Here is a 26,376-nt window from a genome sequence, read left to right as displayed (position 1 = left end):
TATGACTGGAAGTCACGATTTCCCAGTTTGGGGACTGTGTATGGTTGTGTTTTGCAATGTGGGTCTGTTTTTCGATGGAGGGACAGATACTGGCATGTAACGAGCAAAACTTGATGAAAGATTGCTAAATCTATGAAGTATGTCAACAGAATGTACATTCTTTCCACCTAAATGACTTCCACACATCTGGATAGGGGAGTAATTAATATATCTGTAAAGCCTAAAACCTGAGTTATTCAAAGTAGTTCATTAGAAAGACCACAACAATAAACATTGAAAAAGTAAAGTGTGTACCATTGACATTTAGATTATTTGCATGACTATAGCTATTCTATATACTTATGAGATGTATATCCTGTATGTATACCGATATATTAGTTGTTATTTCATATAAGGACCATTTTTGTGTTCTGGTAGGTAAGTTTCGGCGTGACACTTGTAAGCACAACGGTCTCAGCTAGTGATCGATAAGTTGGCGATATGTTAGTTTAAAAACAAAAGCAGTCGACAGACTGTCAACCAGTTCTGAGAAACGACTTCTCTTTTCTTCATTAGAGAACAAAAACACCACGTATCCGGATTTCTCTTGTGTTTTGAACCACTTGTTTTTGTTTCTGGTGTGTTACAAGTCCACAGAGGTGAGCTGAAATAAACAATACTCAAGATGCAGTGATGGCACCGAAGTGGCTGTGACCATCTCCACTCCTCTTCCTCCTGTACTCCAAAATGAAAGCTGGTGGAATGGAGATTTACAGTGGGACGTCCTGCCCCCAATGCTACACACTGACCCACGCGGGGTCACACGAGATCTTCATAGTCAAGGAGTTTTGAGTGCTGCCGGGTTTTCCAAAGTCGAAACAGACGGAAGTCAAAATACATCTCAATCATCTCTTTGCCTAAAACAGAGGGAAATAGAGAGGGAGATATGAGTTTGGAATACATTTGGTGAATTAAATGTGAGCACGTCTCTATGATGAACAGACACTTCCATATAGATTTGCTCAGGCGGTTATTGGAAAACAGCATGCAGTGAGGGACAATATAGACAAAGAGAGATGAGAGAGAAATTATAGAGAATGAAGAGAGAAAATTGAGAGTCAGAGAAAGAGAGGTGGGTTATGTGGTCGGCCCAGGACAGGTGAAAAAAAAATAAGAAAAAGACCTGTAAACTTCATGTCAGTAAAGATGAGCATTAAAGAAGTTCACCTATAAAGTAAAAATTAGACTCGCCTTCATGCCATTTCAAACCATATGGGTTTGGTACAACATGAGGGTGAGCAAATGCCAAAATTCGATTCCTTAAATAATACGCAAATACAAGTGTCAGTAGACATACCTTTACAAGTTTGAGGCTGATGAGAATTTTTAATGTTTTTGAAAGAAGCCTATTATGTTTACCATGTGTGCATTTATTTGATTAAAATATATTTTAAAATATAATTTATTCTTGTGACGGCAAAGCTGAATTTTCAGCATCATTAACCCAGTTTTCAGTGTCACATGATCCTTTAGAAATCATTCTAATATGCTGATTTGGTGCTTAAGAAACATTTCTAATAATTATTGATTTTGAAAAAAGTGGAAACTCTGATCCTTTTTTAGGATTCTTTGATGCATATAAAGTTATATATATAGCATATATGAAACATTATCTTTACTTTTACCTTTCGATCAATTTAATGCATTCTTTCAAAAATATCTAAAAAATAAATATTAATTAATTTGTTAAAATTTATTTGTACTGACCCTGATCTATGTTATTTATTTGAAAAAAAAAAACAGTGTACTGGAATGACATGAAGGTCAGAATTAGCATTTTCGGGTGAAAAATCCCTTTTACATAACATGCAGTGTATTTATATATCAGTATTCTTTCATTAACATCTACTAGATTTCAAATCATGCAAGGAAGAGTCTGTTTATGTGTGTTTATTTGCATGTAGGAGTGTGAGCATAAGCACATTTCAGCAGTTTTATAGCAGACAGTCTCACCCTGAGCGGAGAGCTCCAGCGGTGACTCAAACGTGATAGAATAAGGCCTCATCAGGTTCTTCAGTTTCTGGAACAGCTGTTGGCACATGATAAGCCAAGACATTAATAAGCCGCTTTTCCCCCGCCTCACACAGCTCTCTTGCTCTCTCCTTCACTCGTTCTTTCACTCGAGGAGGTTAGTTAGGCATAATGGTAGCCTCCGTGTTTGTGGCCATGGATAAATTTCACATGGGCAACTGGAAAGGCAAACGAGAACCTTCAAAAGAACCCAGTTAAGATCTTAACATCCATGCAACGCTCTGAGAGGCTTCAGAACCCAGACAGAGATTAAAGATGAAGTTACAGACAGATTTTCTCTTCCGGCTCACCCTGTGAAGGAAGCCAGTGCCTTACAGAGTGGATAAAAGTGAAAATATGAGCACAACGCTAAGGAGGACGCCACAAACAAATGCTGCAATATTCATAGAGTTCTCATTTGAGATAAACGTACATTGGTATTAACTCGCGAAAGCCAAATTCTGTCAGCAGATAACCCAGCATGCATTCACAAATTTACACAAATCAGTCATCCTCCATGTGTCAATCACAAGCATGCACGCAAACGCAATTCTCGGGAACGGTGGCGCCTCTTGGGCAATGACGCACGGCGAATGAGATTCATGCTGAACCTGTCTCCATAGAAACGCATTCATACATTAGGTTCCAAGGACGGCATGAATGTGTCCTTGGGGCGTAATCTCGGGGCTCCTGTCATATAATACTCGTCAGGCTACCAAACAGACGGAACGAGCTGAAAGTTAAGGCCGACCCTAAATTTGTGTTCAAGTCTGAAGCCCAATAGTTAAGGAAGTCTCAGATTAGATGTTAATGATCACAGCAACTAGTTTGAGTGTTATATACTGTACATTACATTTCAAAAGTCTCATTTACTGTATATGCTCACTAAGGTTGCATTTAATAAAAAATACAGTAAAAACAGTAATGTCAGTGTCACATGATCCTTAAGAAATCATTCTAATATGCTGATTTAGTGCTCAAGAAACATTTTTTATTATTATTAACAGTATTATTGTAGTATTAGTGCTGTACTATAAATATACTATATATCCTATATTATGTTGTATGTTTATATATTTTTTTTACATTTTTATTTCTGGTAAAGTTTTAGTAATTTTGCTGTGTTTTGTAATTTTTATTAGTTTACACAGTTTTTATTCATTTTTATTTCAGTTTTGTATAATTTAGTACTAAAATAAATAATTCTAATATGCTGATTTGGTGGTCAAAAACAGTTCTAATGATTATCTGTTTTAGTAATGTTGATATTCTACTATAGTTTTTAGTAATATTTTGAATTAGTTTTTATATTTTAAATTTTGGTTAAAGTTTGTTGTGTTTTTGCCATTTTTATATATATCTACATAGTTCTTATTAATATTTATTTCAGTTATTTTAGTACTTCAGGTTAAACTAAAAGAAAATGTGAAAATATGCATTGGCAACTAGCTGAAATTAGATTTAATTTTTTTAAGAATTAATTTGATTTCAGTTAACATTTATTTTAAGTAACAGGTTTTTAATGGTTTTATAATTACCCTGAATACAGTATTATCAATGCTGTTGTGTGGAAACTCTACATTTTTTTCAGGATTTATTTTATTTGAAATCGAAATATTTTGCAATATTAAGCCTTTACAGTAATTTGGGCCAACTTTTGAACAATCGCCAAAGTCAGAATCAAAATTGGGTTTATTTATTACATCAAAGAAGACAATATGAAGTATTTCCAGAAGAAACTAAAGTCTGCTTAACAGGAAATAGTAAGAACTCTTTCACAAATTGCAATGAATAGACGGTAACAGAGTGCTGATGCAAAAACACAGCTCTAGATCTATGAAAGATTCAGTACTGGACAGGAAAGGGTTATTTTATGTTACATAACCAGGGGAAAAATGCTGTCAGGCATGATGGTGACAGACAGAGAGGTGTTATATAGAAAAATGGAGTTGGTGAGTGTCTGTGTCTAAAGAGATGAGAGCTGAACATGGCCACGGCAGGCCCCAGAGGGACCGTTTCTAAATAAAATGCGGTAACTCAAGGTACAAGCATTACGTAAATACTGCAGACTTGCTGCTTCAGAACTTGACATACCTTCTCTCCATTAGGATTGCCCAGTACATAACAACCCATGATGTGGATCAGGTTGGGCTCTGGATTCAGTTTACTCATAAACCGGCTCAGACGTTTCCAAAACCTGCATGTACACCACAAACACATGAGTGAATCTCTCAGATGTAGTCACTAAAGGAATATCAAAACAAGCCTTTTCTATGGATCTCACTCACTGGCTCATGTCTTCCTCTTTCTCGACCTTGGCAAAAGTGGCCACTTTATTCTTCAGAAGGTACAGGTGCCCCGGGCCGCCCTGAAACAGAAAATTACACATTTGAAACCTTACATAACATCCAACTCAAAGTAACGGAAGAGCAGTAGTATTGCACTCTGAACTGAGAGAGACAGACCTGTGAATTCCTGTCTATCTGAACACACAACCATTACACAACATCAAACCCAAATCATCAAACTGAGACAGCAGTGAAGTATTGTTCCCACAGACATTGCTGATTCACTCTGGTGCACTTACAGTCTCATTTCTTGTCATTTTTGTTTGTTGGCTTTGTTTTTCTCTCACCTGACAGAAGATCATCATGCGCCAAATCTTACTGCCCCTCCTGTAGGCTGTCAATCTCTTCTCAATCTCCTCTGCACACAAAACAAACACTGCTGTAGTCACATTGAGTGCATATACATGCATGATCTTACAGTGAATATACATAAGCTGACATAGTCTCTACAGCCTTTAAAATGGCTTTTTATCGGGGAAAGGCCATGGCGAGCAAAAGCAGATGGAAACCTTTTGCATATTACACTGATTTTACTTTACATGTAAGAGTCTATAATCACAGTTCTATCAGCTTATTTAAAGTATAACAGTTTAGATGTCAAAAATAAGATAAATTTAACCACAATTTTCTTGCATCGTTCCTTTTTTTTACTTTATTCCTGAGGTTACCCTTTATTATATTATATTATATTAATATATGCGATTAATCATGATTAATCGTTTAAATATTATATTATAATTTTTATTTATGGGAGGATATTATGCATTATTTCTATATATTATTTCAAGCTCTTTCATTTAAAAATTTTTATGAGTAACTTTAGATCGAAATCTAGATTTTGCCTATTATCCTAAACTAACTTTACATGTAAGAGTCTATAATCACTGTTTTAAAGGATTATTTAATGTATAACAATATTATTCAATATATAACTGACTTATTCAGGACTGAATTTCCAAATCTCATGTAACCACCATTTTCTTGCATTATTGCTTTATTGATTTGCATGCAAATATATCATTATATTATATTCTATTAATTATATTGTATTATATGTTTTTGTGTTTCTCATGCTGGCTGGTGCAAAAATCAATACAAAGCCCACCGTCGTTCCACAATGAAATAACCAGGAAAGGGGTAAAATGCTCAAACACACACACAAAAAAAGCACACGGCATCCAGCAAACACACAGTAACAAACAACACACACACACACACACATAAAGTACATACCCAAAATATCATCAAACGTGGCATGCTCATGATCCTGGAGATAAAAATAATGAAAATAATCAATATAAACACACAGATAAGACCAATTCTGAAGGGAAAATGTTCTTTGTATCATGCATAACGTCTCTAATCTCTAATTCACACTCCAGATAACATTACTGGCTTCTGCGTTTCTTTGTGCTGTTGTCATTTACTATTGTGTTTGCTATCAATTTGGTCATCACTTTTTTCACATCACATTTTGTGATGTGTCCTCTTGTATCACATCCTATAGAGTGCCTTTGGTTCTACTGCACAGGACAAAGCAAGCATTAGCTTTGTGTTTCAAATATCTTTCCGGTGAAAATCCATTAACCTACTAATTTGTTTTATTGTAAATGGTCAAAATGGACATCTGGATGATGGGTAATGTATTCATATGTGATGTAGAGTGAAGACTGGCTTGACTTACATATAGAATGGGTATAATAGATGGATCGTCCCTTCGAATGATGTTGGGAACATATTCTGCTTTAGGAACTTTAGATGAGATCAGCTAAATGATACAAAAGTGACAAAAGTTTTAATTAAATTACACAAATAAATTACAGTAATAATCAGAAATTTACTCAAAATTAACTTAAATTATGTAAAAAATAAAATAGAAAAAATTAACATTGTAAATTTAATGTAATTAGAGAGGTCATCGGATGCAAAACTCACTTTTACATGTTGTTTGAACATAAATGTGTGTTGGCAGTGTGTGTACACAACCACCCTATAATGATAAAAATACACCCAGTGGTATTGTTTAAACTTTATAAGTAACATCCCCTTTTTCAAATCAGGCCATTCTCAGCTTCTTGTCTGTGTGACGTCACACCGACAAAGGCCGATCCCATGATAGCTGATTGACACGGCCGTCTTACCTTAGACCCGCCCTAAATGAGCTGAGTGAGCTGTAAACAGTCCGACCGCCATTGTGTCGACTCCGGTGCAGGGGAAGACAAGAATGTTTCCGAAGGGTGTTTTTTTTACACTACTACTGAGAAATTTTAACCAATGTATGTTATAGACTTCTCGTTAAGACCCTAAATAATCATATCAACTTGTGGAAAATAGGCATCCGATGACCACTTTAAGTAAAATAAAATGACTTAAGTGACATAAATAAAAATGGTCACCAAGAAATTTAAGTTTATCAAGTAAATTGCAGTAAAAACATTAAATTAACATTAACATTAAACAGTAAATTACATTAAAATAAAATAATACATTAAATTAACATTATATTTACAATATAGTTATGTGAAGCAAAATTACTTAAAAATTAAAAAGAAAAAATCTAAACCTGAAAACGGGAAAAATAATATTTAAATTAAATTGCATACAATAATTTTAGGAGGGATGAAGTCATCCCCCTCGCACGCCAGTCTCTCCATCTCTCTCTCCTCCTCCCAGTCCAGGTCTTCACATCCAACATCTTCTGGAGTACCGCTGGTGGTCTGCAGATCCCCACCTGTGGCAACACACAACAACAGCAGAGAGAGACAGTTTAATGATGGACACAGAGAAAGCAGAAGGAAGACAGAGAAAAAAAGTAACAAAGAGACAAGCGAGGAATGAGAAGAGGAAAGAGTGGATGGAGAAAGAAAGGCTGAGATAGAGAGAAAAGGGAAGAAAGATAAGACAGATTGACAGTCAATTTGTTTGCATGGACTGCAGTAATTGAGCTGTTGACTTTCACTCAGTTTTGCTTCCATGCTAGGAGTTATAACCTGATAACAGGAAAAGTTAACCCAAAAATGTTATTCCAAACCTTTATGCTGTTATAGCTTATGTGGAACATAAAGAGATTTTTTTAGGAAATCCTACAGAGGGATAGTTAATATTGGGCACAACTGTCAAGCTTCTAAAACGTCAAAACAGAAACCCAGAAAAAGCATCATAAAAGTAGTTCATATGACTTTATGAGCATTCAGTGTTGCTTGGAATTCCACTCCTGCTTGGAAGTCCTGTAGTGTTATTACTGTTAACTAAAAACTAATTATTCCATTTTTTTCTCCCAATAAAATAAAAAAAATTTTAGGTTAAAAGAAAATTTGACACGTTACTTTGGCAACTGACTTGGCAAATGAAATAAGTTGGTAAAACTAAGTTTAGAAAAAAAATTAAATACTATAACAGAACATAAATATATAAATAATACTAAAATACCACTTTTGTGAACTAATCAAAATTTTAAAAAGTCCTTTTTGGACAGCTGTGATGAAATTTTCATGTATGGAAAATGTATTTCTTCATTTTCCACTAAAAATAACAGATTGTGGGTTTGGAATGACATGAGGGTGACAAAATGACGATATTTGGAGTATTTTCATTTTTGGGTGAACTATCCTGTTAACAGCTAAAATGGAGTATTAATTTGCTGTGAATTCCTCTTCACACTTGTTTGACTGCAGTCCATTTAAATATACAGCAGTACACTTAACTAGAGTTATAAATGTAAAACTGCAATGAGACCATAGAAGTGGTTACATAAGAGAAAGTAAAGAGGAGAGAAAAACCAGGCAGCTATAGAGATAGAAAACAGACAGAGAAAAGCCAACATTCAAATATTGGTACTGTAAGTCAAATGTTCACAATCATTCTTAAGACTCCCTGAAGACACAGGTGGCAAAAACAAACATGATGACAAAAATAAGTCTAAAGACAAACTACACACATAGTTAACATGCTGACACAGAATTCTACAATGTGCACACACACACTCACTCACTCACTCACACACAAACATACGTCTCCAGAGTCCAGACGCTCCAGGCAGGACAGATACTCACAGAGAGAGAGAAAGAGAGGAGCACATATTCGGGACAGAACCACGCTCAGAGGAAGACAGACAAACAGGATCAGCATCAAGAGCAGAGGAGGAACGTCACTGCCAGACTGTGCATGTATAGGATATAGAAGTGCTCTGCAAGAAGGCTTTTGGTCATAATGTAATGATTTTATATACACTAACGTTAAAAAGTTTGGGGTCTGTACGATTTTTTGTTTTAAAGAAATAATACTTTTATCCAGAAAGAATGCATTAAATTGATTAAAAGTGACAGTAAAGACTATTGCATTTGTAACCAAAAATTATCTTTCACTTTTTTCTTTTTGTTTACTTTCTATTAATAATCCTGAAAAAATAAAAATATTAAGCAGCACAACTGCTTTCTAAATTTAATATAAGAAGAAATGTTTCTGATTTCTGAATTATCATGTGGCACTACAGACTGAAGTAATGATGCTGAAAATTCAGCTTTGCCACCACAGGAATGGAATAGAATAGAATAAATACTTATTTTAAATTGTAATAGTATTTCACAATATTACTGTTTTAACTGAATTTTGATCACATAAATGCAGCCTTGGTGAGCATTAGACTACAAAAACATTAAAAAAGCACTGACCATAAACCTTTGAACAGCAGTGTAAATAAGTAATAACTACACTGTAAAAAATGATCGTGATTTAACGGTAAAAAACTGTGAAAATGCTACGGTAAAAACCTGTTACATGGTTAATGGAAACTTCCTGTAAAATTTACAGGGAAAAACCGTAAACTGATGTTCCCAGAATTCCCTGCGTTCCATTTCAAATTCTGTTTGAATTTGACGTTTTTTCTTTGAAATAACTATGTTTCTTCTTAGTTTTTTCTTATCAGTTATGTTTATTAGGGTTGTATGTTACATCTAATGTTGTTAAATTAATGTTTATAGCATATTTCATTTTAAGGAGTCTCACCATGATGGTGTTTAGTGCTTGTATGAATGACACTGCATCTGCACCTTCTGTATATTCTATTGTTTAAAAGTTGCTTGTGAAGGGCTTTGGCTCATCATGTGACTTTCTCATCATCACCTGCATTTGGTGGTTATCAGTGTATTTCAAAAGAACAAAACAGATTTCAGTACTTTAATAGGTTGGTATATTAAGATTATATCAGTTAAAGAAATTACGGTATTTAACTGTAATTTTAAGTTAAAACCGTAAAACCTAAAACGTTGCTACTGTATTTTATACGGTAGAATTCTGGCAACCACAGCTGCCAGTATTTTACCGTGAATTTGACAGATTTTTTTTTACAGTGTAGAGCTGTCAATCATTTAATGCTGTGATCTTGATAAGCTAAGTGTGTCAAAATGGCAGGTATAAGTGTGTGTGTGTACAGATGGACTCACTGTCTTTTGAGTCGTTTAGGGAGTCTTGTTTGACAGGGGTCGGATCGCTCCAGGACCGGTTGAAACTCTTCGCCCTGCGCTCTGCAAATGCTAGTGAAGTGAAGAGATGGTCACACGCACACACACGTGATGCCCCATGATCCTCACAGACTGTGGGCTGCATCACAAACACTCAAACACACCAACTACCACCAGCTACACACACATTTCTCATATGCTTCAATGTCCATTTGTTCCTATGCTACACTTGAAACACACATAGAAGCAAAATGGACCAACACTCCTCCTCAGTCGCTGGTTTATAGGTCACAATAGCGCAAAACTGTCAATCATCTTTCATACAAACATGCAAAAATACACATGCTAATTTACAGCACATGCATCACATGTACAAACAAAACACAAATGGAGCTGTGCAATCATTCATACTGTACACTCACACATAGACTCACTTTGTGCTTTCATTCTTCTGCTGCCCACCATTCTTAAATGCTTCCGGAAATTCCTAGAAATTAGTAGAAGAGGAGTGAAAGAAAAAAGAGAGCGGAAGGAAAGGAAGGTAAAACAGGTCATCAATATCTGCTTGTGTGTGACACTACACCAAAAACCCTTGTCTCATATCTGCGCTTGGGAACGCAATGAGATTTCCCTGGTTATTCAACAGCGCAAACTAATTTTGAAGGCCACATGAAACCCTTAAAACGTATTTATTTTAGTACATCGCTAAATATTTGCACCACGTAGGCCGTCGGAGACACCAGCAGACGTCCTTGCTTGTGTGCACTCATGTGCAGCATTGAACCAGCAAGTGTGTGCTTTCTTTGAGCCATTTGGCTTCTCTCCAGCTGACTGAGAAAGCAGACAGAGAAAAATGCCACTGCAGTAGAGTTAGTCCCACACCTCCAACATCCCTACCCTACGCATATCCATGACAACCATACACTTAATTAGAAAAGCTGAAACACTAGTAAGGGGTGGACAAAGGTGACAGAGACAGCGAGGTACGTGAAGAAATAACAGCAAATTTGAAGACAGAGGAGTTCTTAGGTCAAAAACATACTCTATGCAAGTATGCAAATGTTGACGCTATGCTAACACATTACAAGCATGCGGTCCTGTTGTACATACAACATGTTCTTGTGTTACTGTGGTAAATAATTACCTTCAAATATCTGTGCCATGAAAGACCCTATGAAATCCAAATTTGAGTTTTGAGGCATTTAGTTCATGTACGTTAGCTTTGAGGATAGCAATATGCTAGTATATTACTAAATGTTGACAAAATGCCAATGGAAATGCTAACAGCTAACTAGTTTTCTTCAGGTATTCATCGTTTTCAGTCACATGACTGGTACATAGACCTTGTGGGCAAAACATTCATAGATTTGCAACACAGGAAGGCATTTGTGTTTATGTACTAATCTATATTTTGGGCCTTAGTTTAAACCAAAACAACACTCTTGGCAGGACTGCAGTGCTACACATGGTTAGCGAACTGGGGAAGCATATCCTCATTAGCCAGTGTATTGTGTTATGAAAATTTAATTTCAGAATTTTATTGAGTCTGTTTCAGTGTTTTGTGACATAATTACACTGTAGATCATGACTAATTGGAAGGGAAGTAATGAGGAGACAGGAAGAGAGAGGCAGAAACATGGGAGGAATATAGAAAAAGCGCTTTGTTTACACATGTGACAGAGCTGTGAGAGGAGGGAGATATGGCGAAATCTCCCTTTTCTGTCCGTCTTACGGCTTATTTACACCCACATGCATTAGAGAGAGAGAGAGAGAGAGAGAGAGAGAGAGAGAGAAACCTCCCTCGCCCCCGCAGCTGAGGATGAGTCAGAGGCTTTTTTTTCCTCCATTGTCTCTCTTTTCATTCTCTCACTCTCTCTGTCCCATGTCTGCAATCTCTGCTCCTCTATTAGTATCTAGCTCTTTAATTTCATCGCTGCTAAATAATTCTATTCCCTCAATCATGCCCCTTTCCTTTTTTTAAAGGAACATTTCTCCAAAAACAAAAATTCTGTCATCATCATTTGCTCATCTTCATGTCACTTCAAATGCAAAAATAACTTTTTTCTTTTGTAAATAATTAAAAAGACAATATTTTACTATTTAAAGAAATAGTAAGATTTAGTATAAATAAATATTGATGAATTTATAATACATTTATTATATTATTTTTTCCCCGGGTGCTCTTCTGCTTGAAGAAACTGGAAGTGAATGGGGGCTAGAATGATCACACTCCAAAAAATGACAAAACGTGCTATATAAAGTGGTTCTCTGGTATGTTTTAAAACAACTGAAAAATAGTCCGAAAAATGCCTGAATTACCTTTATAGTGGTTTAGATAGGGTTTTGGGGGCTTGACAGCTCTAGTCCCCATTCACTTTCACTGTATGAAAAAGAGCAGCCTGTACATTCTGTAAAGTATCTTTATCTGCATTCTACATAAGAAGAAGTGCCGGTAACACTTTAGCATGGGGACCAATTCTCACTATTAACTTGCTTATTAGCATGCCTATTATTAACATATTGTTTATTAGTACTTATAAAGCACATATTCCGCATGACTATATTCTACATCCCTAATCCTACCCATTAACTAAAGTTAACAACTGCCTTACTAACTATTAATAAGCAGCAAATTAGGAGTTTATTGACGCAAATGTCATATTTAATAGTTTGTTCATAGTGAGAATTGGATCTTAACATAAAGTGTGACCAAAGTGTCATATGGGTTTGCAACGACATGGGGATGAGTAAATGGTGACCAATTTTTATTTCAAGTGAACTGCCCTTTTAAGGGGAAATTCAGTAGGCTCGAACTACTGGATGTGTTATTTCAGGTCACCTCAGCTTTCAGCAATTACAGGTGTTTTTCCATACCACATTGTCTTTCCCCTACAGCAGCTGTGCATTGTGGGAGACATCTGGCTGGATGCTCCAGACTCCTGTCCATGATGACCTCTCCGGCTCCCAATCGTCCCCACCCACAGCAGCAACTCTGATTACGTAATTGTCTGCTTGCCTTTTCTTCCTCTCATTCAGATTCTCACTCTCCTCCTTTCATTATCTCTCTGTCCTTCCATTCTCCTCCTGAATGTATGATTGCAGTGCATCATTTGTCTCACAGGGTTGACTTTCCAGCGACGTATCACACCACCCCTGTTCAACAATACACTCCTGAATCATCTACTGCTACTGTGACCATCTGGTCCTGTTTCAATTACCCCTGATCCTTAGAGAAAACTCTGAATGAAATATAATGGCTATAAAACAAAAGCCAAGCAAAAAACAACCTTATTGATTATATGAAGAATATTCTAAAAGATCAGATCAATATGTTTAATGATATATCCAAACTATCATACAGTATATGCAACCCCTTTTTGGTGAGTACATCAGAGGCTTAGAATGATAAAATGTGTGTGTGGATGAATATTAATTAGGTGATGTAATGCTCATCCAGTAGTCAAAACTGATTTTCTGAAAAGCAGGACACTTGCCAAATTATGATTATCACATACTGATTCAATCAACTGCTGATATAACCAGTTGGGAGAAGTTCAAAATGCAAAGCAAATTTGAAAAATAAATGAAAAACTACATATTTTTTATTATTATTTCATATACCTCAAACATCAATTATCACTCAAAAAATTGTTATAAATTTATTTGCATTTTAACATGCTTATTTCATAAATTATTATTAATGCTATAATATGATATGACCAGCTAGCAAAGGCTAGTGTAGTTTAAAAAGCATTTTATTAATTTATATGCATTTTAATGTTTATTACTCCGAATATCATTGACATTATTTAGCACTGGAAATGTCTAGAATTTCTCTTGCACACCTGTTGACATAGGTTTGATTATTTTTCCTTTAAAAAAAAAACTTATTTCTGAGGTTGCAAACAATTGAAATTTTCCTCTCAACTTGCATAGTTCAGTCACGCCTTGATTACACAACAGTAAGAAAGTTGGCTTGTGGCTGTGCAAAAAGCAAAAAGCAATTTCAAGGTGTGTTGTAACCATGGAGGTAGGACATTGAATCTGACTCTCATCTCAGCCCAACTACACAGCAAATTGGAGGCTAAACTGCTTAGGGTGGTTCATGTCTAAGAATAATGAACGTGCCAAGTCCTCCAAAATATCTATATTGATATGGATACATATTTCAGCTTTAGATAGAACGAGAGGTATAGAGGTAACGAATGAACGACAGACAGACAGACAGATAGACAGATAGACAGATAGACAGATAGACAGATAGATAGATAGATAGATAGATAGATAGATAGATAGATAGATAGATAGATAGATAGAATGGCAGAAAGACTGTAGTGCCAGATAAGGTTGTACTGCCAAAGCTCTTCCTCTATATCTGACAGGAATAAAAGCAGCGATAAATGACAGGCCTGCAACAAAGTACCTCTGGATGATGGCGGCTGACTCCAGCTCGTTTTTTCTCCTCTTTCTCTCTGCTAGACTCCGGAAAACCCTGGCAGGAGGCGACACAACTTTAATGCCAGCAAGGGCGAGGACTCACTGTAGTGCGGTTAGAGGTTAAAGCCATGCTCATGAAGGGGCAATGTTAGGCTGGGGTTAGGCAGGAAGAGCTCCTTCTGGGTAAATAAAGGTTCAGCCAACGAGCAGAGCCTCGGATTGGATCGAATGAACGGGATTTATGTCACCACACGCTGGTACAGAAAATCAAAAGACCGTTTATCGTTGCTGTGTTGTTTTGCATTTATAAGAGAATATCTTGACCTTCCTGATAGCATAACCAACAGTGTCACCTACAGATTGAAATTTCTTACACACCCAGAGACCTAGTTTCTCCTTACAAGTTAATAAAAGAGTGTAAATAAAAAAAAGACACTTCAGATACACACCTGCAATTCAATATGCTGTTCAAAACCATATGAAATGATCTCAAGGGACACATAACATTTCTAGATAAACAACTCAAAAAACGAATGGCATCAGCATTTTGTCAGCATTTCTAAACCATCCAAGACAACTACATCTGTGTCTCTGGCTGAGGTAATCAGAATTATTCAGACCAGCTTATCAAATGTGTTTCTAAGCCATTTATTGAATCAAAATGCATAACTGCATTTCGAACCACTAAAGAAACATCATCAATCTTTCCCACAGGTTTTCAAACCAAGTGCATTCTGATTCACTTATACATCAAGGTAAAATCATTTTACTTCAGTTTTATCAACTTGACAGCGGTGAAATACACACAAGCACTGTTTGAATGGGACTAGTTACCCTGCGAAGATCCAATAAATGTTTGTTCTAGACAGGTGTGTTCTTCCCTCACACAATCTCAAATTACGAAGCAATTACGAAAAAATTACAGAGCAAATTACCTCAGAGATCCTATGAGAAATCTAATCCCGTCCGGATAGGAATGTTTGTGCTTGTTGTAAAGTATTTTTTCTCCTTCGCTTCTTCTCATTTATTTCAAACACCGTCAAATATTGTAAATAGAGCTAAATTTGTGGGACTGGAGGGATGGCAGGGTAGGCTATGCTGGGGAAGCTAGCGTTTGACATCACACACTGTCATTTTGTGTCATTTAAATGGTACAAAAGGGATACTCACGAAATCCTGTAGAGCGGAGAGGTGAGGCAGACAAAAAGGAGAGAGAAAGACAGACAGAAAGCTTAGATAACAGCCATGTTTGAAGAAAATGTGTGGTCAGCTTTCTGAGTCAGTTTGACAGTAAATGTCACTAAATGAATGTTAGTGATGAGACACCTGTTGTGCCATCTGTACTTCAGGTCAGTATAGGCGTCTAACTGAGTGAGTGAGTGAGTGTGTGTGTGTGTGTGTGTGTGTGTGTGTGTGTGTGCGTGTGTGTGTGTGTGATGAAGTGAGTACTCACGCCTGCATGGTCGTTGTAGCAGTCTGAAAGCTGAACATGTTTTCTTTAGGGAACCAACTGTTATCTTCTGGTTAGAAACAGACATAAGATACCACATTAGTACAACTGAAATTATGTATCTGAATATATGAATTGCGACAAACTGAACAAACATATACAGTGGCCCCAAAAAGTACTTAGACACAAGCCACACTCAAAAATGTAGGAGTTTCATTGAAATAGACAACACAGTATCAAGCCAAAACAGCACTCTAAATCATGCTAATTTTACTATTCTTAGCTATCTTTGTAATTACTTTTAACTGTTATAATGATACACATAATATAAATAGGCACATACACACACACACAGACACACACACACACACACACACACATTGTATTAACAAATGTATAGCAGGAAAAGTGACCTTGTGCAATTTTCATAAAAATAAATGGCACTTGGTTGATCATCTGTCATCTAATGATAATTCTACATTTTAAAATGAATGTTTGGGTTCAAAATAAGTTAAGCTCAATTGCAATTATTTGTTAACCGGGTTAAAGTCGATTACTACAGAAAATCATGTTGGCTTGTCCCTTAATTTTTCCTTTTGTTGTTATTTTAAAGAAAGCAAAAAACATGGTAAAATGAAAGCACATATAATAGAAGTCAATAGTGCTAGTGAAATGTGAAGCACCTATTTTTTTTTTATCTGTAAAAATGTGTATTATTTGAACGTCTATTATTCTAGACAAATTAACTTCTCGTTATTCATCAAAGATGCATCTGTGTATCTGTGGGTTGTTGCCAGTACATCAACAGACATGTTGTCAGATGAAGGCATAGCAGATGACTTTGTTTCTGTCTGGTTTTCAGTTGTCAGTCCTTATGAATGCATGCAAACAAGAAAGAGACATTTATGTCTATCTGCTGATTCTAGACAACTGGAAAACTGCCTGCTTAGCTTAGTGTGAAAGGTTCTAACTTTACTCAAAATTAGGTCATGGGTTCGATTCCCAATGAGTGCATGAACTAAATAGTCTGACTTATATCATGGTAACTTGTATAATATTTAAGTATCATTGCTGTACAACACTATTGGCTAAAATAAATGCATGTTTATTCCAGTTGCTCATACAGCAAATCATAGTGGTAGCAACACCAAGGTCATGGGTTTGATTCCCAAGGTATGCATGAACTGACAGAAATGTTTACCATAAATCAGGGGTGTCAAACTCAGTTCCTGGAGGGCCAGAGCCCTGCAGAGTTTATAAAACACACCTGATCCAGCTAATCAAGTCATTTAGGCTAATTTGAAAACTGCATGGTTTGTGTGTTGGAGCAGGGTTGAACTCTGCAGGGCTGCGGCCCTCCAGTAACTGAGTTTGACACCCCTGCCTTAAATGCAATAGATATTGGATGCAATTGGGAAAAAAGTGTCTGCCATATGCATTTAAGGGCTCGATTTACTATCAGCAAGTGTGTCACTATAACCACAATTTTTGCTTGTTTTTAAAGAAAGAAATCTGAATAATTTTCAGTGGTAATCAATATTATGCCCAAATGCTGTTGATTGAGCTTTACTTTTGAACCTGAAACATTCCATTAAGTGTAGTTTAAGCATCCAAATACTGTCTGAGGCCACTGTGGGAAGATCCACCAGCAACAACATACACACATGGTCCACTCCACAGAGGGAGAGAGCACAAAAGAGACACACAGGAGAGAGGAGAGAGACACAGGAGAGCGGGAAAAATACAGACCACGGCACATCGAACACATCGACGCCCCCATTGTTGCCTGAACCCCACCCCTTCCCCTCGGCCAGAGCCTCTCTCTCTCTTTCTCTCCCCTGTCGCTCTCCCCCTCTCACCTCGCTCCAGCCCAGTCACGCGGTCCATACTGCACATCCGCTCTAGTGGTGGCCGGCGCTGCTTGCCTGCCTCTCGGGTGCTGCTTTCCAGGTCCAGGGAGCCCTGGCTGCGCGAGGGAGCCCCGGGACAGGCCTCGCAAGCCAGGCCACATTCCTTTCCCTCCCCCCAGCCACGGATGTTGTGTGCGCTGACCGAGCTCTGCAGCGGCTGGGAAAGGTGGTGGTGGTGATGGTGCGACATTCCCGCGCCGGAGATGTGCTGGTGGGGGTTTGATCCGCTAGTTCCGCTGCTTCCACCTCCGGTGGTGTTGCTGTGATGGTGGATACCATGATGGTGGTTGCTGTGATGATGGTTTCCGGATCCACTTCCGCTTCCACGGTGGTGGTGGTGCTGGGTCGGAGAAGACGAGTTGGAGGACGTAGAGGGCTGGGCGAGCGCTTGGGCCTGACACGCCTCCTGCGCCCCTTTCAAGACCTCGAGCTCCAGGTTCTCTTTGCTTCCCATGCTGGTTCCCAGCATGCCGCTGTCTCCGGTGATGGTGTAGACCCGAGCAGGCTGCAGGGCGCACTCCACACACTTCTGCTGGTCCTCCTCTGCCGAAAAGCTGCGCTCTAGGGACAGCCGGCTCTTGGAGGAAGTCGTCAGAGGTGGCGGTTCCAGAAGGCCCAGGGCGGGGTTGATTAAGCTGGGGTCGGCACCGACGGCGGAGCCCTGGAGGGTGCAGCTGTGGAAGTTGTTGTTCTGAGTGCACAGGCTGTCTGGGGAGTCAGAGTCGTGGCCAACGAGGGTGTCAGACAGTAAGTGATCTTCAAATCAAACATTAGGACAGATACCAAGAGAAAGAGAGAGGAACGAGTGAGAAACAGCAATAGATGCACAGAGAAAAAGACAGATGAGGTAACACACGCTACATTAAGAAGTGGCACAGTTCCTCATGAAACATGAACGCGCCTGGAGTCTGAGAACATCACAAGCTCTGAGTGGACTGGAAAAAAGAAGAGCATAAAGAAAGAGGATTGAAGATAACTGACCTGATCCGTTGCGGTTCTCAGGATGGGTGTGAAGGTACTCTCCGAATGCACGAGCTGCTCTGCAAAAAAACACACACACATTCGTCATTGGCAGGCCCACACTGTGAATACAGTCACAGATGAAGGATAGTGTTAGGCACGACATGCTGTGAAGTCACAAGCAAATGACTTGGTTCTATTAATGCAAATTCAAATTCAAATTCAAATTTTATTTGTCACATACATATACATACGTAGTACGACATGTATATGTATGTGTACGACTCTCTCCTTTTGCACCATTCAAAAAGACTCACGAACCTTTCAGGCTTGAATCTGTCTGACAAATCTTTCATCAGATTAACTCACTGAATCAGAGCAGTTAGACTCACTTACTGAACTGCAAGTTATCATTACTTCCAAAGATGTCAATCTCGAAATTAAGCTTTGAGTACTTCTGAGTGCTTAAAGGGATAGTATACCCAAAAATGTCAACATTTACTCACCAAACCTTTTGAAGAATGTTGGTAACCAAACAGTTTTGGTGCCCATTGACTTCCAAGTGTATTGAAATATCCTAGAAAATGTTTATTTATACAGGTTTGGATGAGGTGTATCACATGAGGGTGGGTGAGTGAATTATGGCATAATTTAATTTTTCTATGAATTATCCCTTTAAGGTTTCGGAAACATCAGTTAGAATCATTACTGACTGATTGTTATAATCAATTTGTGATAAATTATATTTGAATAATAATATAATCAATTTGTGATAAATTATATTTTAATAATAATAATAGAAAAAATATAATAGAAATGTACTCTTAGCTCCGTTTAGCACATTTCACCATGTGAAATCCATTCTGCAGAATTCCACACATTTTCTTCTGAAATCAGCTTAGTCATCAGGCTTCAAAACCATAGAAGCATCACACAGTGTAATCCAGAATGCATTATCCAATGACCCTGTCAGCAACTGATCATATTTAACATTTACTGCAATCCTTTCATTGCTTAAATCCTGTTTTAATGAATTAAGCCCATCATGATGTTTCTTTTACAAGAGAACTTCAGAGCATTCAAGCAAGCATTAACGCAAACTCGCACTTTAAAACATGCATACATCTGCATACATTTAAACATTATATCACTATATTTATCATTTTGTTTGGATTTAATTATTATTTTAGTGAGGTTTTGTGCGCTAAAGCAATCAAAATTTTGTTTTCATGACCGTGAGAGGCGCTCACACTGACAATAATGAGAGTTTATTTGTTGCTGTGCCTTTAAGACTTTTATGTAAATATCCTTTTTGCATGTGACAGCACTTTGTTCTGGCAAATTAAACTCTTTTATGTACAAAAGATCAAGTAAATTAGATTTCTGATGACATGACCCCCTTTAAACAACCATTTTCCCCCACAAATGAACATGAGAAAGCCATTCTAGACAGTCTAAATGGATGATGCCTCCTTGTATGTCCCGCTTCCGGATCCAGCTGTCAGTTTCTCTCACTTCTTTTTCAATTTGAGAAATGACAGGCCCAGTGCGGACTACTCTTAGCCTCTTAATGTCACCTGCTAAGCTGACACCAGCCTCGGGTATAAAGGGCTTTCACAGGGATATGAGTAATGCTCTGCATGCAGCAGCTGTCTGCATCGGGAGGTTTGAAAGCCGGACTCCTCAAACTTGAGAATGTGGCTCGGCTTCTGCAGTGTGAAGGCTGAAATGAGGGGCAGGCATGTGAAAACGCATGTGACTGTGAAAAAGAGGGCATGTGACAGAAAGAAAGGTGGGAAAACAAGAGTGGGGAGAGGAAGGGAGAAAAAGCGAGGAGGAGGACGAGGAGGAACAGAGACACCCGCACTGTGTAAATGTAATTGGTTGCTTTGTATTTCAGAGCCACCCACAGATTCAGATGTGGTGTTTTTATCTTTCCAGACCAATAGGAAGAATGTAGGAGAATGATGGATTTGAAGGGTGAAAAAGGGACAAATAGAGACATGGAGACAACTATGGATGTGAAAATATAAATTGATTCTATAAGTGATTCTATTAGGGGTACATGTCATGTCCATGGACTCTATTATCAATTTGACAAATTTTTCATTATCTTTACACTTCAAACAATGACCACTTTTATATCACGGGACATTTCTAATTAATTTAATACAAAAATTCAACAGATATCCATCTTTTATCTTGCAAAAATGGCTTATTCTTTATTGGAAGTTGCTGTTTTTGTGCAGTCCGATTTGGTAAATGTGAGGTTTTGCTCTTCAGATTGGCTCTAAAATAAATTTTTCTGTATATATTTCTTATAATTATTTGTGCAAAATAATCATTAAATTATGAGAATGGCGTTTTAAAAAATGCATCTACATTAAATTATCCATTTTGTGTACGTCCGAGAAATCAGTGTCAACTGTGTTACTCACTATAAAACGCCCTATAAATCAGCAATGGTTTATTCCAAAGTCACATGTCCAACATCACTTGATGTATTTGACTTTTTTGGAGGGAAGTTTGAAGACATTGTGGAAAGTCATAACTTCTCCTCTTCAATATTTTATCTATATTATTATGTCTGCACGTAGAGTATAGATTAATTGACCGTCAACTGTGTTATCAACATGTTCTGGTGAACTTGCGTCACATGTTATATTTATAAATATGTAGAGAAAGAATATAAAAACATAAGTTAATCAAGGTCATGTACTTACTAGTCCAAGGTCAGCAGTTTGCACAAAGCCCTAAAATGGCAGAAATGTCAACTGTGTTACCCCTCAATGATTAACACGGTTGACATTGTTAGCAATTCAGGGTCAATTTATGCAATTTATACACACCGAAGAAGGCATTTGAGCCGAAACGTATGTGTCCTTGTCCTATTGGTGATAAAATGTTGGATAAAACGAAAAGAAAAGACTATTTCATGTGAGTGTGGATCATGGTTTTGTATAATAAGTGATTTAATGGATCAACGCGTCTAAACGAAAGATCAAGCAACGAAAGAGTGCAGCGCTAACAACTTTTGTGGGTCAATTTATGCTCCCACTGAGTGCTGTTGATAAAAAAAAAAATATTAAATTCAAATATTCACAAACTATTGTCATTATACGGAAATTGCATAGGAATTGCCTAAATACCATGATTTGCATTACAATGGACTTAACTGATCTAATAACGGCCACACTTTCTATGAACTCAGTAGGCCTATCCATAATATTATATACACATTATATTCACATTTGTCAAGGGTTATAAAGCATTCAGAATTCCTCATGATTGACTGAAACCTATATAATATAATAGATTTGGCATATATCTGTTCTGTAGGGTGACCATTTTTCCCGGACACGTACTGGCCAGGATTTCTACATTGCCTAAAATATCTAGGTTTTGACTTTGTTTGCGTGTGGTGTATGACTTTGGTTCCTTATGTTTTCGAAACACTCTCGAGGTACTTTGAATCAAAGCAATATAGAAATCCTGGCCAGGACATGTCCGGGAAGAATGGCATGTATGGTCACCCTAATTTCCGCATAGTCATGACTGATAAAGTGTTATGATGTTATTGAACAAGTCCTTACAACTTGAAGTGTCATGATGCATTATAAAACTTCATTTAACTTTATAATAATGTAATATAGTCATTAACTTTATAATGTATGTTATTATAATGTGTGTGTGTTTAAATGGCTTTATGGACACTAAGTTCATACCTGTCAACTGTGTTACTCATGTCAACTGTGTTATGTGTGGTTTTTATGTTATAAATCTTTTAAATGTGAACTAAACCATCAGACAAAAAGATAGGGATATCTCTGGAGATGGATGTCTTTGGTAAGGATGGCGAATAACGCTAAATTCAGCATCTCACAGAACGCCCATTATGATGCCCGAAATTCATATTTTCAAATCAGTTAGACAGATAACATCAAAAACTCTGGTGAATAGACTCAAAAACCTTCAAACAAATGCGTTATCAAACATGTGGTACTTCATTCATGTTTCATTTGACACAGCATTTGTCCGTAACACAGTTGACAAAATGAAATGTTAATTTTCATTAACATATTTAAAAAGACATTAGAGCTTAAGCTTGCCAAATAATTAATTTAGCACATTGAGGGGATATATTATTCAACCACCTAGTTTATTTATCAAAAAAGAATACTAATTTTCTGACTTCTTGGCTGACCTGAAATGTACCCTTATATATAGAATGACTAATATAATAATTCAATAACTATAAATATAATAAAACAACTGGGAAATTAAGAACAATAAACATGACTTTCAGCATTTCTTTTACCATTTTAATCACCTTTTTTCAGTTATAAGATAATAAAAAACGGCATGCATAATAATTATAAATAATTTAAAATCACAATAATAATCATAATAAAATACATAATGAAAAATATTTTGAGAAAATAAAAATTTAAAAGGAAAATTGCATGTCATGTTGCAGGTCATGTAAACTATTATAATAAAATAAATAAATACATAAATAAATAAAACCAGTATAGCATGTCACGCTGCAGGTCATGTCAACTACTGTAATAAAATAAGAAATAAAAATTAAAAAATAAATAAAATATTTTACAAATTAGCATAAAATCACTACAATACATCAAATTTACATCAACTACAATAATAAAATAATTATAAAAAAAGAGAAAAAATATTGTTTAAAATCAGTATAGCATGGAATGCTGCTGGTCATGTCAACAACTACAATAAAATAATATATAAAAAAATGTTTGAACGAAAGAAAACGGTTTGAATTAAAGGCTCATGAACAACAGTGACGCAAATGATCAGCTGCTCGATAACTTCAAGAGATGCTCAAAACCTCATTCATAACAAAGTAAGCACTAATTTGACACTTAATTCACAGGCAGCTATAAAGAGAGCGTCAAAAACGGAGAGAGCGAGAAAACACAAAAACTGCAAAACGAACGTCACAACGCTTCCCACAGGAAATATTTGTCACCACTGGCCCATCGTAAACAGCAGGAATCAAAGAGACAGAAAGAGAAACACTAATTAGTTCGGGCCTGAGGGGGTATCATCAGTAACAATCGATAACACCAACTGAGAATTATGGGATATGATTTAGCCAATCAGAACAGACGATTAAGATTTGAATAAATAATGAAGCCAGTATAACCAAAGAGACTTTGGCGGTTCCCATTTCATAAGTGCATATTGATGCCTCGATAATAAACGAACAACAGCTTATTCTGTTCTGCATACGGTGGCTTTGGCACTCGCAACTGTGTAAATCTCTGGGTGAGTCATTGCTTTTCGGGAAGCTGATTCAATCTTGCAGGAGACATGACGGATGAGTCCTTAATACGCTCTGCCTGAACCCGTTTTCGCCACACAGACAAATATTTGCAGGCACCAACACATGCTTTCATATACCTTTAATGTATCTAATGAACCTGTTCTGCACAATATATGGCCCACACATAATCACATGCATTCCCCACGCACGGAAAACCCACTCCGATCTCTATATTGCAACCTCCTCCACAGAAGCTGTCACATGCCCTGGGATCGTTCCACAGGAATTCCTGGTGGCTCGCAGTCGCCCTCAGCTTTCCTGACGTAACGTTCAACAACATGACACTTAGACAGCACTTTAAATTATTCAGTTTTGCCATACAGCTCGTGTTGAACCAGCTCATTCTCGCCCGCTTTGTAACAAGTATCCTCCAATGCAAAAGGGTTAATTGGAGTGCCAATTTAGTCTGAAGAGCCACATACTTGACCTGAAGAGAAGGGGAATGCAGTAAACATGCTGCCTACATAGGAAGCTTACTACTTAGGGAGCGTCCTAAGTGACAGATTTTAAAGCCTCTACATAAATGACGCACAAAATTTTGACTGATTTGATGTTATGTTGCTAAGCTAGCTGTGAAATGCATAAATAAGCATAAAATATACATTTTACACATACTTGGAAAAAGAATACATATTGAATTTGTATAATATATAGTATCATCGATACTATGCAGTAATAAATAAAATCTGAATGTTGGATTCTTTCACTGAGCTGTAAAATAAAAAACAAACAAACAAAAACATTAACATTACAATTAAAAATAAATAAATAAAAAATTCAAATAAAATTCAAGGTAATTATCCATCATATCCAATCAACTAGATGTCCCAAGGGAAATATCAGAAAAAATACAGGATAAAATACAGTTTGAAATTTTGAATTACACACCCATCGTTTTTTTTTTTTACATTTCAGTATTAATGATATTATGCAGTAGTGAATTAAATTTGAATCTTGGATTTTCCACTGAGCTTTCAAATTAAAGCTCTTTTTTTCTCTTTTTATTATATTATTATAAATAAAAAATTAAATAAAAACACAAATAAATGTTCAATTAAAATAATAATTTTTAAAAATTCTATCCACTCTTTGTCAGCAGACAGACACAGGACACAGAGCTAAGTGCAATACAATCAACAGGTTTATGGAGTAGTAGCAGAGGGGAATGAGATGAGCAGAATGTCCAGGTAAGCAGGCGGGGAATGTCTCTAGGGGCTTATCTGAGTGTGAATGTCCTTTTTCCTTGTCCAGGGGATCTGGAGGTAACAGTGGAGCGTAGAGACGGTGGAGAACAGGAGCGGTGGAGAACAGGGTTAGGAACACTGGAGCATCTGGTAAGTAGACAAAAGGTAAGTGGGTCAGGTTAGTCAACATGGAAAGTTTGAGACCAGACAGTGAGTGAACAGGAGGAGTGCAGGGATATAGTGCTGCTGATTAGTGCTGACAGGTGGCGATGATCAGAAATAAGAGGATTGGGATCTGGTGAGTGTCGTTGGTGGAGACTGCGGTGACTGTAGTGACTCTCTGACAGTACCCCCTCCTCCAGGGGTGGCTCCTGACACCCTATTACAGCGACGGGGTCGGCCACGGCCTCTGGGTGTGGGACATTCAGGGTGGTTCTGGTGAAACTCGGCCAGGAGAGAGGGATCCAGCACATCGTTCCAGGCCACCCAGGATCTTTCCTTCGGCCCGTATCCCTCGCAGTCAATAAGATATTCCAGGCGACCAACCCGTCGCCGAGAGTCCAAGATCTCTTGCACCCTGTAGACTAGGGGCTCCTCGATGATCTCGGGAGGAGGAGATACTGCAGGCTCGTCAGGTTCTGTGACAGAGGGAGAGACAGGCTTGAGGAGTGAGACATGCTGGATGGATACGATACCGTGCAGGGAGTTGGAGACAGAAGGTGACCTCATTTATCTGCCTCTCGATGGTAAAGGGACCGATATAGCGGGGACTCAGCTTTTGGCAGGGCAGGTGGAGACGCAGATCCCGGGTGGAGAGCCATACCTTATCTCCAGGATGATAGACGGGGGTGGCAGACCGACGGGCATCTGCATAGGTCTTGTGTCTCCGCACTGCCTGCTGGAGTTGGACATGAGCCGAGTCCCAAACTCTCTTGCTGGCTCGGAATCAGTGGTCGACAGCTGGAACGTCGGAGGGCTCTTCTGTCCAGGGAAACAGAGGGGATTGGTAGCAGAGTATGCACTGGAAAGGGGTGAGGCCGGTGGTGGTTTGCTTGAGGGAATTTTGTGCATACTCGGCCCACGGGAGGAAGCGGTTCCAGCTGTGCTGGTTGTCATGACAGTAGGCCCGGAGATATCTCCCAATCTCCTGAATCTTCCGCTCAGTCTGGCCGTTAGTCTGGGGTTGATACCCTGAGGAGAGACCACTGACAGTGACATCG

The 26,376-nt window shown here is 37.7% G+C and overlaps 1 protein-coding gene across 1 annotated transcript in view; it reads right to left on the bottom strand.

Moving 5' to 3' along the window:
* Positions 1 to 798: 798 nt before the first annotated feature.
* LOC306855989 (NMDA receptor synaptonuclear signaling and neuronal migration factor-like) overlaps positions 799 to 26,376 on the bottom strand; it is a gene marked incomplete at both ends in the record, with an annotated part of 38,402 nt that continues 12,824 nt past the window's right edge. The window contains 14 exons of the mRNA XM_079394950.1: positions 799 to 896; positions 1,993 to 2,068; positions 4,144 to 4,246; positions 4,338 to 4,417; positions 4,685 to 4,755; positions 5,631 to 5,664; positions 6,082 to 6,165; positions 7,001 to 7,128; positions 9,839 to 9,928; positions 10,291 to 10,343; positions 14,280 to 14,348; positions 15,747 to 15,813; positions 17,603 to 18,409; positions 18,635 to 18,693. Coding sequence (XP_079251076.1) covers positions 799 to 896; positions 1,993 to 2,068; positions 4,144 to 4,246; positions 4,338 to 4,417; positions 4,685 to 4,755; positions 5,631 to 5,664; positions 6,082 to 6,165; positions 7,001 to 7,128; positions 9,839 to 9,928; positions 10,291 to 10,343; positions 14,280 to 14,348; positions 15,747 to 15,813; positions 17,603 to 18,409; positions 18,635 to 18,693 — 1,819 coding nt within the window. The remainder of the gene's footprint in view (positions 897 to 1,992; positions 2,069 to 4,143; positions 4,247 to 4,337; positions 4,418 to 4,684; positions 4,756 to 5,630; positions 5,665 to 6,081; positions 6,166 to 7,000; positions 7,129 to 9,838; positions 9,929 to 10,290; positions 10,344 to 14,279; positions 14,349 to 15,746; positions 15,814 to 17,602; positions 18,410 to 18,634; positions 18,694 to 26,376) is intronic.

Source organism: Barbus barbus, assembly GCF_936440315.1.
Source record: "Barbus barbus genome assembly, chromosome: 36".
NCBI classification, from domain to species: domain Eukaryota; kingdom Metazoa; phylum Chordata; class Actinopteri; order Cypriniformes; family Cyprinidae; genus Barbus; species Barbus barbus.
The sequence above is the reverse complement of the archived record's forward strand: the minus strand, read 5'-3'. Positions and strand labels throughout refer to the sequence as shown.